Source organism: Zootermopsis nevadensis, unplaced genomic scaffold (assembly GCF_977971745.1).
Source record: "Zootermopsis nevadensis isolate Lab colony 2312 unplaced genomic scaffold, Znev_1.0 Znev_ptg000006l, whole genome shotgun sequence".
In the NCBI taxonomy this organism is placed as follows: Eukaryota; Metazoa; Arthropoda; class Insecta; order Blattodea; family Termopsidae; genus Zootermopsis; species Zootermopsis nevadensis.
The window spans coordinates 13,109,049-13,124,828 of NW_028259138.1; the positions used below are offsets into that span (position 1 = coordinate 13,109,049).

General features: G+C 39.8%; 2 protein-coding genes across 2 annotated transcripts in view; one reads left to right on the plus strand and one right to left on the minus strand.

Annotated features, from left to right (window-relative positions):
• LOC110837456 (uncharacterized) overlaps positions 1–15,780 on the minus strand; it is a 516,015-nt gene that overhangs the window by 336,762 nt on the left and 163,473 nt on the right. The window lies entirely within an intron of this gene.
• Positions 1–15,780, plus strand: part of CARPA (Carbonic anhydrase-related protein A) — a 279,269-nt gene that overhangs the window by 198,630 nt on the left and 64,859 nt on the right. Inside the window, exon 5 of the mRNA XM_087343739.1 lies at positions 15,332–15,427. Within this exon, the coding sequence (XP_087199865.1) occupies positions 15,332–15,427 (96 nt within the window). The remainder of the gene's footprint in view (positions 1–15,331; positions 15,428–15,780) is intronic.

The following is a 15,780-nucleotide window of genomic DNA, read 5'->3' on the forward strand; positions in this document are numbered from 1 at the left end:
ACTGACATGAATATGGTCACTCAGATTCCTGCAGTTCGGAAGATATATGCTTTCGAAAAAATGACAACCGAATGACCTTGAAATTTTCTAAGGCTTCTATACGGCAAACCCTTCGATTGATATCGACGTGACTATGGCATCACTCTGACATGTGCATAAACTCAAATTGACATAAATATGGCCACTCAGATTCCTGCAGTTCGGAAGCTATATGCTTTCGAAAAAATGACTACCGAATGACCTTCAAAATTTCAAAGTCTTCTATACGGCAAACCCTTTGACTGATATCGACGTGACTATGGCATGACTCTGACATGTGCATAAACTCAAACTGACATGAATATGGTCACTCAGATTCCTGCAGATCGGAAGATATATGCTTTCGAAAAAATGACTACCGAATGACCTTGAATATTTCAAAGGCTTCTATACGGCAAACCCTTCGACTGATATCGACGTGACTATGGCATGACTCTGACATGTGCATAAACTCAAACTGACATGAATATGGTCCCTCAGATTCCTGCAGATCGGAAGATATATGATTTCTAAGAAATGACTACCGAATGAACTTGAAAATTTCAAATGCTTCTATACGGCAAACCCTTCGACTGATATCGACGTGACTATGGCATGACCCTGACATGTGCATAAACTCAAACTGACATAAATATGGTCACTCAGATTCCTGCAGTTCGGAAGATATATGCTTTCAAAAAAATGACTACCGAATGACCTTCAAGATTTCAAAGGCGTCTATACGGCAAACCCGTCGACTGATATCGACGTGGCTATGACATGACCCTGACATGTGCATAAACTCAAACTGACATGAATATGGTCACTCAGATACCTGCAGTTCGGCAGATATATGCTTTCGAAAAAATGACTACCGAATGACCTTCAAAATTTCAAAGTCTTCTATACGGCAAACCCTTCGACTGATATCGACGTGGCTATGGCATGACTCTGACATGTGCATAAACTCAAACCGACATGAATATGGTCACGCAGATACCTGCAGTTCGGAAGATATATGCTTTCGAAAAAATGACTACCGAATGAACTTGAAAATTTCAAAGGCTTCTATACGGCAAACCCTTCGACTGATATCGACGTGACTATGGCATGACCCTGACATGTGTATAAACTCAAACTGACATGAATATGGTCACTCAGATTCCTGCAGTTCAAAAGATATATGCTTTCGAAAAAATGACTACTGAATGACCTTGAAATTTTCTAAGGCTTCCATACGGCAAACCCTTCGACTGATATCGACGTGACTATGGCATGACTCTGACATGTGCATAAACTCAAACTGACATGAATATGGTCACTCAGATTCCTGCAGATCGGAAGATATATGCTTTCGAAAAAATGACTACCGAATGGCCTTCAAAATTTCAAAGGCTTCTATACAGCAAACCCTTCGACTGATATCGACGTGGCTATGACATGACCATGACATGTGCATAAACTCAAACTGTCATGAATATGGTCACTCACATTCCTGCAGATCGGAAGATATATGCTTCCGAAAAAATGACTACCAAATGACCTTCAAAATTTCAAAGGCTTCTATACGGCAAACCCTTCGACTGATATCGACGTGACTATGGCATGACCCTGACATGTGCATAAACTCAAACTGACATGAATATGGTCACTCAGATTCCTGCAGATCGGAAGATATATGCTTTCGAAAAAATGACTACCGAATGACCTGGAAAATTTCAAAGGCTTCTATACGGCAGACCCTTCGACTGATATCGACGTGACTATGGCATGACCCTGACATGTGCATAAACTCAAACTGACATGAATATGGTCACTCACATTCCTGCAGATCGGAAGATATGTGCTTTCGAAAAAATGACTACCGAATGACCTTGAATATTTCAAAGGCTTCTATACGGCAAACCCTTCGACTGATATCGACGTGACTATGGCATGACTCTGACATGTGCATAAACTCAAACTGACATTAATATGGTCACTCAGATACCTGATGTTCGGAAGATATATGCTTTCGAAAAAATGACTACCGAATGACCTTCAAAATTTCAAAGACTTCTATACGGCAAACCCTTCGACTGATATCGACGTGACTATGGCATGACTCTGACATGTGCATAAACTCAAACTGACATGAATATGGTCACTCAGATTCCTGCAGTTCGGAAGATATATGCTTTCGAAAAAATGACTACCGAATGACCTTGAATATTTCAAAGGCTTCTATACGGCAAACCCTTCGACTGATATCGACGTGACTATGGCATGACCCTGACATGTGCATAAACTCAAACTGACATGAATATGGTCACTCAGATACCTGCTGTTCGGAAGATATATGCTTTCGAATAAAATGACTACCGAATGACCTTCAAAATTTCAAAGACTTCTATACGGCAAACCCTTCGACTGATATCGACGTGACTATGGCATGACCCTGAGATGTGTATAAACTCAAACTGACATGAATATGGTCACTCACATTCCTGCAGTTCGGAAGATATATGCTTTCGAAAAAATGACTACTGAATGAAATTGAAATTTTCTAAGGCTTCTATACGGCAAACCCTTCGACTGATATCGACGTGACTATGGCATGACTCTGGCATGTGCATAAACTCAAACTGACATGAATATGGTCACTCAGATTCCTGCAGTTCGGAAGATATATGCTTTCGAAAAAATGACTACCGAATGACCTTCAAGATTTCAAAGTCTTCTATACGGCAAACCCTTCGACTGATATAGACGTGGCTATGGCATGACTCTGACATGTGCATAAACTCAAACTGACATGAATATGGTCACTCAGATTCCTGCAGATCGGAAGATATATGCTTTCGAAAAAATGACTACTGAATGAAATTGAAATTTTCTAAGGCTTCTATACGGCAAACCCTTCGACTGATATCGACGTGACTATGGCATGACCCTGATATGTGCATAAACTCAAACTGACATGAATATGGTCACTCAGATTCCTGCAGTTCGGAAGATATATGCTTTCGGAAAAATGACTACCGAATGACCTTCAAAATTTCAAAGTCTTCTATACGGCAAACCCTTCGACCGATATCGACGTGGCTATGACATGACCCTGACATGTGCATAAACTCAAACTGACATGAATATGGTCACTCAGATACCTGCAGTTCGCAAGATATATGCTTTCGAAAAAATGACTACCGAATGACCTTCAAAATTTCAAAGGCTTCTATACGGCAAACCCTTCGACTCATATCGACGTGACTATGGTATGACCCTGACATGTGCATAAACTCAAACTGACATGAATATGGTCACTCAGATTCCTGCAGTTCGGAAGATATATGCTTTCGAAAAAATGACTACCGAATGAATTTGAAAATTTCAAAGGCTTCTATACGGCAAACCCTTCGACTGATATCGACGTGACTATGGCATGACCCTGACATGTGCATGAAGTCAAACTGACATGAATATGGTCACTCACATTCCTGCAGATCGGAAGATATGTGCTTTCGAAAAAATGACTACCGAATGACCTTCAAGATTTCAAAGGCTTCTATACGGCAAACCCTTCGACTGATATCGACGTGACTATGGCATGACTCTGACATGTGCATAAACTCAAACTGACATGAATATGGTCACGCAGATACCTGCAGTTCGGAAGATATATGCTTTCGAAGAAATGACTACCTAATGACCTTCAAAATTTCAAAGACTTCTTACGGCAAACCCTTCGACTGATATCGACGTGACTATGGCATGACTCTGACATGTGCATAAACTCAAACTGACATGAATATGGTCACTCAGATTCCTGCAGTTCGGAAGATATATGCTTTCGAAAAAATGACTACCGAATGACCTTGAATATTTCAAAGGCTTCTATACGGCAAACCCTTCGACTGATATCGACGTGACTATGGCATGACTCTGACATGTGCATAAACTCAAACTGAAATGAATATGGTCACTCAGATTCCTGCAGTTCGGAAGATATATGCTTTCGAAAAAATGACTACCGAATGACCTTCAAAATTTCAAAGTCTTCTATACGGCAAACCCTTCGACTGATATCGACGTGGCTATGACATGACCCTGACATGTGCATAAACTCAAACTGACATGAATATGGTCACTCAGATTCCTGCAGTTCGGAAGATATATGCTTTCGAAAAAATGACTACCGAATGACCTTGAATATTTCAAAGGCTTCTATACGGCAAACCCTTCGACTGATATCGACGTGACTATGGCATGACCCTGACATGTGTATAAACTCAAACTGACATGAATATGGTCACTCAGATTCCTGCAGTTCAAAAGATATATGCTTTCGAAAAAATGACTACTGAATGACCTTGAAATTTTCTAAGGCTTCCATACGGCAAACCCTTCGACTGATATCGACGTGACTATGGCATGACTCTGACATGTGCATAAACTCAAACTGACATGAATATGGTCACTCTGATTCGTGCAGATCGGAAGATATATGCTTTCGAAAAAATGACTACCGAATGACCTTCAAAATTTCAAAGGCTTCTATACGGCAAACCCTTCGACTGATATCGACGTGACTATGGCATGACTCTGACATGTGCATAAACTCAAACTGACATGAATATGGTCACTCAGATACCTGCAGTTCGGAAGATATATGCTTTCGAAGAAATGACTACCGAATGACCTTCAAAATTTCAAAGACTTCTATACGGCAAACCCTTCGACTGATATCGACGTGACTATGGCATGACTCTGACATGTGCATAAACTCAAACTGACATGAATATGGTCACTCAGATTCCTGCAGTTCGGAAGATATATGCTTTCGAAAAAATGACTACCGAATGACCTTCAAGATTTCAAAGGCTTCTATACAGCAAACCCTTCGACTGATATCGACGTGGCTATGACATGACCCTGACATGTGCATAAACTCAAACTGACATGAATATGGTCACTCACATTCCTGCAGATCGGAAGATATATGCTTTCGAAAAAATGACTACCAAATGACCTTCAAAACTACAAAGGCTTCTATACGGCAAACCCTTCGACTGATATCGACGTGACTATGGCATGACCCTGACATGTGCATAAACTCAAACTGACATGAATATGGTCACTCAGATTCCTGCAGTTCGGAAGATATATGCTTTCGAAAAAATGACTACCGAATGACCTTGAATATTTCAAAGGCTTCTATACGGCAAACCCTTCGACTGATATCGACGTGACTATGGCATGACTCTGACATGTGCATAAACTCAAACTGAAATGAATATGGTCACTCAGATTCCTGCAGTTCGGAAGATATATGCTTTCGAAAAAATGACTACCGAATGACCTTCAAAATTTCAAAGTCTTCTATACGGCAAACCCTTCGACTGATATCGACGTGGCTATGACATGACCCTGACATGTGCATAAACTCAAACTGACATGAATATGGTCACTCAGATTCCTGCAGTTCGGAAGATATATGCTTTCGAAAAAATGACTACCGAATGACCTTGAATATTTCAAAGGCTTCTATACGGCAAACCCTTCGACTGATATCGACGTGACTATGGCATGACCCTGACATGTGTATAAACTCAAACTGACATGAATATGGTCACTCAGATTCCTGCAGTTCAAAAGATATATGCTTTCGAAAAAATGACTACTGAATGACCTTGAAATTTTCTAAGGCTTCCATACGGCAAACCCTTCGACTGATATCGACGTGACTATGGCATGACTCTGACATGTGCATAAACTCAAACTGACATGAATATGGTCACTCTGATTCGTGCAGATCGGAAGATATATGCTTTCGAAAAAATGACTACCGAATGACCTTCAAAATTTCAAAGGCTTCTATACGGCAAACCCTTCGACTGATATCGACGTGACTATGGCATGACTCTGACATGTGCATAAACTCAAACTGACATGAATATGGTCACTCAGATACCTGCAGTTCGGAAGATATATGCTTTCGAAGAAATGACTACCGAATGACCTTCAAAATTTCAAAGACTTCTATACGGCAAACCCTTCGACTGATATCGACGTGACTATGGCATGACTCTGACATGTGCATAAACTCAAACTGACATGAATATGGTCACTCAGATTCCTGCAGTTCGGAAGATATATGCTTTCGAAAAAATGACTACCGAATGACCTTCAAGATTTCAAAGGCTTCTATACAGCAAACCCTTCGACTGATATCGACGTGGCTATGACATGACCCTGACATGTGCATAAACTCAAACTGACATGAATATGGTCACTCACATTCCTGCAGATCGGAAGATATATGCTTTCGAAAAAATGACTACCAAATGACCTTCAAAACTACAAAGGCTTCTATACGGCAAACCCTTCGACTGATATCGACGTGACTATGGCATGACCCTGACATGTGCATAAACTCAAACTGACATGAATATGGTCACTCAGATTCCTGCAGATCGGAAGATATATGCTTTCGAAAAAATGACTACCGAATGACCTTGAAAATTTCAAAGGCTTCTATACGGCAAACCCTTCGACTGATATCGACGTGACTATGGCATGACTCTGACATGTGCATAAACTCAAACTGACATGAATATGGTCACTCACATTCCTGCAGATCGGAAGATATGTGCTTTCGAAAAAATGACTACCGAATGACCTTGAATATTTCAAAGGCTTCTACACGGCAAACCCTTCGACTGATATCGACGTGACTATGGCATGACCCTGACATGTGTATAAACTCAAACTGACATGAATATGGTCACTCAGATTCCTGCAGTTCAAAAGATATATGCTTTCGAAAAAATGACTACTGAATGACCTTGAAATTTTCTAAGGCTTCCATACGGCAAACCCTTCGACTGATATCGACGTGACTATGGCATGACTCTGACATGTGCATAAACTCAAACTGACATGAATATGGTCACTCTGATTCGTGCAGATCGGAAGATATATGCTTTCGAAAAAATGACTACCGAATGACCTTCAAAATTTCAAAGGCTTCTATACGGCAAACCCTTCGACTGATATCGACGTGACTATGGCATGACTCTGACATGTGCATAAACTCAAACTGACATGAATATGGTCACTCAGATACCTGCAGTTCGGAAGATATATGCTTTCGAAGAAATGACTACCGAATGACCTTCAAAATTTCAAAGACTTCTATACGGCAAACCCTTCGACTGATATCGACGTGACTATGGCATGACTCTGACATGTGCATAAACTCAAACTGACATGAATATGGTCACTCAGATTCCTGCAGTTCGGAAGATATATGCTTTCGAAAAAATGACTACCGAATGACCTTCAAGATTTCAAAGGCTTCTATACAGCAAACCCTTCGACTGATATCGACGTGGCTATGACATGACCCTGACATGTGCATAAACTCAAACTGACATGAATATGGTCACTCACATTCCTGCAGATCGGAAGATATATGCTTTCGAAAAAATGACTACCAAATGACCTTCAAAACTACAAAGGCTTCTATACGGCAAACCCTTCGACTGATATCGACGTGACTATGGCATGACCCTGACATGTGCATAAACTCAAACTGACATGAATATGGTCACTCAGATTCCTGCAGATCGGAAGATATATGCTTTCGAAAAAATGACTACCGAATGACCTTGAAAATTTCAAAGGCTTCTATACGGCAAACCCTTCGACTGATATCGACGTAACTATGGCATGACTCTGACATGTGCATAAACTCAAACTGACATGAATATGGTCACTCAGATTCCTGCAGTTCGGAAGATATATGCTTTCGAAAAAATGACAACCGAATGACCTTGAATATTTCAAAGGCTTCTATACGGCAAACCCTTCGACTGATATCGACGTGACTATGGCATGACCCTGACATGTGCATAAACTCAAACTGACATGAATATGGTCACTCAGATTCCTGCAGTTCGGAAGATATATGTTTTCGAAAAAATGACTACCGAATGAACTTCAAAATTTCAAAGTCTTCTATACGGCAAACCCTTCGACTGATATCGACGTGGCTATGACATGACCCTGACATGTGCATAAACTCAAACTGACATGAATATGGTCACTCAGATTCCTGCAGATCGGAAGATATATGCTTTCGAAAAAATGACTACCGAATGACCTTCAAAACTTCAAAGGCTTCTATACGGCAAACCCTTCGACTGATATCGACGTGACTATGGCATGACCCTGACATGTGCATAAACTCAAACTGACATTAATATGGTCACTCAGACACCTGCTGTTCGGAAGATATATGCTTTCGAATAAAATGACTACCGAATGACCTTCAAAATTTCAAAGACTTCTATACGGCAAACCCTTCGACTGATATCGACGTGACTATGGCATGACCCTTACATGTGCATAAACTCAAACTGACATGAATATGGTCACTCAGATTCCTGCAGTTCGGAAGATATATGCTTTCGAAGAAATGACTACCGAATGACCTTCAAGATTTCAAAGACGTCTATACGGCAAACCCGTCGACTGATATCGACGTGGCTATGACATGACCCTGACATGTGCATAAACTCAAACTGACATGAATATGGTCACTCAGATACCTGCAGTTCGGAAGATATATGCTTTCGAAAAAATGACTACCGAATGACCTTCAAGATTTCAAAGTCTTCTATACGGCAAACCCTTCGACTGATATAGACGTGGCTATGGCATGACTCTGACATGTGCATAAACTCAAACTGACATGAATATGGTCACTCAGATTCCTGCAGATCGGAAGATATATGCTTTCGAAAAAATGACTACCGAATGAATTTGAAAATTTCAAAGGCTTCTATACGGCAAACCCTTCGACTGATATCGACGTGACTATGGCATGACCCTGACATGTGCATAAACTCAAACTGACATGAATATGGTCACTCAGATTCCTGCAGTTCGGAAGATATATGCTTTCGGAAAAATGACTACCGAATGACCTTCAAAATTTCAAAGTCTTCTATACGGCAAACCCTTCGACCGATATCGACGTGGCTATGACATGACCCTGACATGTGCATAAACTCAAACTGACATGAATATGGTCACTCAGATACCTGCAGTTCGGAAGATATATGCTTTCGAAAAAATGACTACCGAATGACCTTCAAAATTTCAAAGGCTTCTATACGGCAAACCCTTCGACTGATATCGACGTGACTATGGCATGACCCTGACATGTGCATAAACTCAAACTGACATGAATATGGTCACTCAGATTCCTGCAGTTCGGAAGATATATGCTTTCGAAAAAATGACTACCGAATGACCTTCAAAATTTCAAAGGCTTCTATACGGCAAACCCTTCGACTGATATAGACGTGACTATGGCATGACCCTGACATGTACATAAAGTCAAACTGACATGAATATGGTCACTCACATTCCTGCAGATCGGAAGATATGTGCTTTCGAAAAAATGACTACCGAATGACCTTGAATATTTCAAAGGCTTCTATATGGCAAACCCTTCGGCTGATATCGACGTGACTATGGCATGACTCTGACATGTGCATAAACTCAAACTGACATGAATATGGTCACGCAGATACCTGCAGTTCGGAAGATATATGCTTTCGAAGAAATGACTACCGAATGACCTTCAAAATTTCAAAGACTTCTATACGGCAAACCCTTCGAGTGATATCGACGTGACTATGGCATGACTCTGACATGTGCATAAACTCAAACTGACATGAATATGGTCACTCAGATTCCTCCAGTTCGGAAGATATATGCTTTCGAAAAAATGACTACCGAATGACCTTGAAATTTTCTAAGGCTTCTATACGGCAAACCCTTCGACTGATTTCGTAGTGACTATGGCATGACTCTGACATGTGCATAAACTCAAACTGACATGAATATGGTCACTCAGATTCCTGCAGTTCGGCAGATATATGCTTTCGAAAAAATGACTACCGAATGACCTTCAAAATTTCAAAGTCTTCTATACGGCAAACCCTTCGACTGATATCGACGTGGCTATGACATGACCCTGACATGTGCATAAACTCAAACTGACATGAATATGGTCACTCAGATTCCTGCAGATCGGGAGATATATGCTTTCTAAAAAATGACTACCGAATTACCTGCAAAACTTCAAAGGCTTCTATACGGCAATCCCTTCGATTGATATCGACGTGACAATGGCATGAATCTGACATGTGCATAAACTTAATCTGACATGAATATGGTCACTCAGATTCCTGCAGTTCGGAAGATATATGCTTTCGAAAAAATGACTACCGAATGACGTTGAAAATTTCAAAGGCTTCTATACGGCAATCCCTTCGATTGATATCGACGTGACTATGGCATGAATTTGACATGTGCATAAACTCATACTGACATAAATACTTGAAATATTCTTAAAAATAAATATTCTTCTGTCCTTAAAGTTGTCTTTGTTACTTGGTTCTGAAGATAAATTTCTCGTTAATATATTTTCGAGGATGTTGAATAAATTAGAACTTTCGGAAACAGTCTCTTGAAAAAAAAAATAACCATGGTTTTTTCATCCAACTGTCATTAGCCTGACATATAGCAAACAAGGATTTTTAAGCGTAGTGTATCAGATTTTTACATTTAAATTAGGAAACCTTTGTGTAAAGCATGTTGTAAACAGAATATTTTTGTTCTACATTATTTCGCTTTAGGGAAATGTATGGCAGATACAATTTTTGAGACACCAATTTCTAAACACCACACATCAAACCGTTTATAATTTACGCGTTCCATCATGAAATACGAGTCGAACTCGAAAAAAATTCAAATCGCAATTGAAGTTCTGAAACTGATACAAGATGCATTGAATTCCATCATAATTATACTATAAATAAATTCAATAAACCATAAAAGATATTGCTTCCTAATTAATTTGTTGATAAACACCGTACATAATGCTACTGGAGATGTTCCTAGCGGTATCCTAGTAACACAATGTTACACGACTTGATAAAGCTGCCCACGTACACACAAACACACGGGTAAGTGGGTTAGTCTATGACTAAGCGTCCTGACCTGAATGAATCAAACACACTCCAGCCTGAAGACCTTACACGCGCACAGAGCAAAAATCTTGCAATGGAGCACCCTAAGTACAGCAGCGGATCGACAAACCTGTAGACAGACAGTGTGTCATCGAAACAGTAACAATTATCTATGTTCTAATGATTAGATGGGCAGAGCATGTAACGCGCATGGACGAGATAAAGAATTAATACATTTGAGTCAGAAAACATGAACATAAGTGACGACTTAAGAGACGCAGTTTTGAGGACAATATTAAAATTAAGCTATTTATGATTTGTTGGCAATGTAAATTATATTAAAACCACGTTACAGTTTCTCACCTCTTGTTTTACTGCGAATTATACTTTCCACAATAAATAAACTTAATTTTTCTCGCTGGCGGTCTGAGAGTCAACCACTAAAATCATATTAATAGGCCTATTATTTGTATGATTTTATCAGGCACGTTTCTATGTTTCTAAAAATTAGTACAGTTAACTATTTTGTTACAAGCTAAGTCTTCTTTAATTTTAAGCCGGCCACTTACTACCCCTGCACAACTACTGTTAATTTCTTCATTAATACGGCCACCATCATTATGTTCTGGCCATAAAATTGCTCTATTAATGTAATGGGCAGAATCGATTACAGGCAGACCACTCTCCAGAAACGTCCTTAATTACTAAGGCAGTTCGCTAAAGTCCCCTTGGAACAGAATCAATGTTATTGCCTAAATACTAAAAAGTCACGCTCATTTATTATAACTGAGTGCAGTCGTATTGGCGGCGGATAATGTGTTATACGATCAAGTACAGGGTGTTCAGAAGGCTACTACACGCCTTTAATAATTTACTTCATCATATAACACATCAAATACCGTTCCCTCTTTGCAAAAGTCCCTAAGTACTGTAACGCGTGTCATTAAATGTTGTTAGCCTATAAAATAATAACATTTAAAAAGTTCAAACTTTGGGGTGAGGCTGGTAACTCACACTTCGTCCAGCGACGACCCGTAAGTGAGTGAAGCTTAACTCCATGCCTCTATGATGACGCTAAGTCAACTTACTCTGTCTTCGGCTGCAACTGTTTTTAATTGTTGGCACTAATGTAACTGCTAATTAAATGATAATTCTTCAAAGAAGAAAGAATCTGTCACTGCTGTCCTCTGCTCGCCTAACAAACACATACTGTCCATCGGTCACTTGAAAATCCCTGCGGGGGGGAACTCGGTTCTGGTGCGGTGAAGGGGGATGTTTCTTACCAGGTGGACTAGAGGGCTGCTATTGGTGGGAAGTGTGACACGTCAGAGTTTTACGCTACTACACAGACTGAAAACATCAAGCAGTTAAAAGTAGCGTGTAGTGAGCGCACCTCTAATGTGTTCTGATAATATTCTAGATTAAATCGCTGTGCCTCTGTGAGGTAATCTTAAAGCTGTACCCATTAGAACACATGAAAGCCTGTCGTCTGTTGTCTGTTCAGTGGTTGTAGAACGAATGTTTTTAGGATGGGTCGTCACTCACCGCGAAATCTTTGCGCATGCGCGTATATCGAATTCCTAGCAGGGATTTTCTCCTGATCTGTAGACTATACCAAAGGTTGTCAGTAGCCACAATTTTAACAGAATTTCATACACTTAATACACTGCCATTACCTAAACAGACTCTTTTAATATCACGTCACAGACCTATGAAACTGAAGACACAAACACCTGTGTACCGTCACCGTCTCTAACATTCCACCTACACGTCCAGCCCATTCTAACCTCATCAGTTTTCAACGCCCTAACAAAACCAGATCAGCTGCATAAATCACGAAGTTCAACAGCATTTATTACCCATAATTCTCAGGTTACTTCACCTTCCTCCAAATTGACCGGCTGTACAGTCACGTGCATTAGTTAGCCAATCAGATTCAGAGGGTTTATGTATAAAGTATTCAGTTACTTCAAGCGTGAAGCAAACGCCATTTATATATATATATATATATCTGCCCCGCACACCTCCGTTTGTGTCTGTCATTTTAACAGCAAATATTCAGATATAACACACTAACACTTGAGTGTTATTACACAGTACCATTAGCTGTCAACTTGCTGGTCGTGTTCGCTGGAGCTGAACGCTAACAATCACTTCTACCCTGAGGCCGTGGGCTTGAATCGAACTTCTACCACGCGTGTTTGTATTTGTGTGCCATTCGGTATTAGCTCAGTGCTACCAACAACCGATCAAAAACCAAAAGGTAAATATGAACGTTTAGGAAGAACTACAAACAAAACAAAAATTGTAGCCTGAGAGGCGTGTTAGTAAAGGTTAGAAGATCTGTGGTTAATTTACATCGGTTTTCAATTAAGACTCACGGAAAACACAAACGCCCACATAACTGAATTTTCCTGCTTTCATAAGAATAGACTTCTGATATGATCACGATTTTTTTTTTTTGTAAATGTTAACTCTAAAACCAAATATCACGTATTACTGCAAGTGAGCTCAAGTTTTTATTTGATATAAGTCTATCATTAGTAATATAATCGTAATCGCCACGTGATATTCTACGGTCGAATACAAGGCCCAATCAATGCAAGGGACTGACACTTTTTAGAGAAATACATCTTCGGAGAACAAGGAACTTTCGTGAAGATAACATTGCTCTATAATTTAAAAACATTCGCCGGCCGCGCAAAGTAAAATATTCGATGGTGGTAGCCGTGCGAATTACTTTGAGGACACACATACATAAACACGCCAACAATTTAGAACGAAAAACCTTTTCATGTATTAACAATTACGATCACAGGGTCTCAACGAGTATTTCGAATTATATGCAACAAATTTAATACAAAGATGGAATCTATGCTCACAAACGTATCTGTACATTACACTAATATTAATCAATAGTTTTTACTAGTCTAATTGCATAAACTAAAGGAAGCCTTTTCGAATAGAGATTTCAATTTTTGGAAAATAATTATCACGCCATGATAATAACCAACTACAATTCACGCAGCGAAACGTCAACAGCACCTACAGAATACAGACAATACATTAAAAGAAAATAGATCTACTATTCACTTCGAAACTTAATACCTTTACAGTTGTGTTCCATATTTCGAATCATCCTAAGTTATAAGTTTAATCAAAATTTTGGTGTCCAACGTTCATCAAAAGGCATTTATTACTAAAAGCAAATTGGTGGTACATTTATAAATAGTTTTATTTTATTTTATTTAGTGTTCTGTCTGACGACAGGTCCATATGAACAGGATCCTTCCATCCTTTTCTCTTCTCGGACTGGGACCTGTTCATATACGTTCTTGGCAGATGATCCAGAAGTGGTTTGCCATTGCCTTCTTCTGTGTGTGAATGGAGTAATTGTTGGGATGCCACGGAGGAAAACTCCGTGTTGCCTAGACCACGGCCTTGCCCAACACAAGTTATAAATTCGGGCACCGCCGGGAATCGAACCCGAGACCCCAGGATTACAAGGTCAGCGTTCTCTTCGTAGTTTGTGTTTTATACTGAAACATGAGTTAATTATTAACAAGTATGTACCCCAACTTCAGCTCCGCATTGCTGATAGTCGTAGAAACATTGGAACACACTACCAGTTGGGGCACTGGGACAACCCCTTCTTTTCCAAGTACAATGCGCTAAAGCCCCGTCTTTTCCCTGTCACTTTGGACCGCCTTATCTCAAAATCTTCCTTGCATCCCTCCAACTAGCTGCAGCTTCCCTCTATGAGCATGTTACGTCACTGAAAACATTGGATCTCTGACAGAACTGAGGGTATCTTCTCGTGTGGCTTCGTACGCTCATAAGTTTTCACTGATTTAAAGCACTTACGAAGTTTAGAATAAATCTTCCTTTTAACCACCTGCTCTATAAAAACGAGTGATAGATATTAACTTAAATCAGAATGTCTTTTGATCAACAGCAAAAGTGAACCCGGTATTATGGAGTTCATTACTGCAAAAAGGCTATAAAAGACGTGTTCTTATTTTGTATATTTGGCCACTCTTCTTGTGTTATTTGTCGTTCGTATTGTATTTGTCTGCAATTTTTCTATGTTGCTTCCTTTCCACTGTTTGCCTGTAATTTGAATTAACACTTCTGTCAAGAACTTTAACAAAGACACTGAATTACTCAGGTGTTACTAATTAATTAATGTGAGGACTCTTTTCCTATCCAAACAAAACCAGCTCTTTTAAACTCTGCGTTCAGCTAAGTACAAAACTGTGTCTGACATGACATTCCTTCTTATGTTGCAGATTCAGCTTTACGGATTTAATGCAGAACTGTACCACAACATGTCGGAAGCAGAGGACAAGTCTCAAGGCATCGTGGGTATTTCTCTCATGGTCCAGGTACATAAATCAACTAATTCATTTACAGAGTGCGTGTTTCTTGTTTTTGCTGTGGGTGAGTGTCTGTCTCTTTGGAAATGGGCTGATAAAGGGTTGATTACCCGTCTCCCACATTGCATGTAATTAATATGAAGCAGTGGTTGAATGATAATTTAAAACTAAGGAAACCTGATAAAAAAAACCTGTCCCAGTGCCACTTTATTCACCGTAAATCCCACTGGAACTAGCCCTGGGCTCGATTTCGGACCACCGTAGAGAGTGACCGCCTGCTCGCCTTTAAGTATACGACGGCGATACAGTCTGTGATGTTTTGAATACGTAATGACTTTAAAGTCGAGTTAAACTGAGGAGGA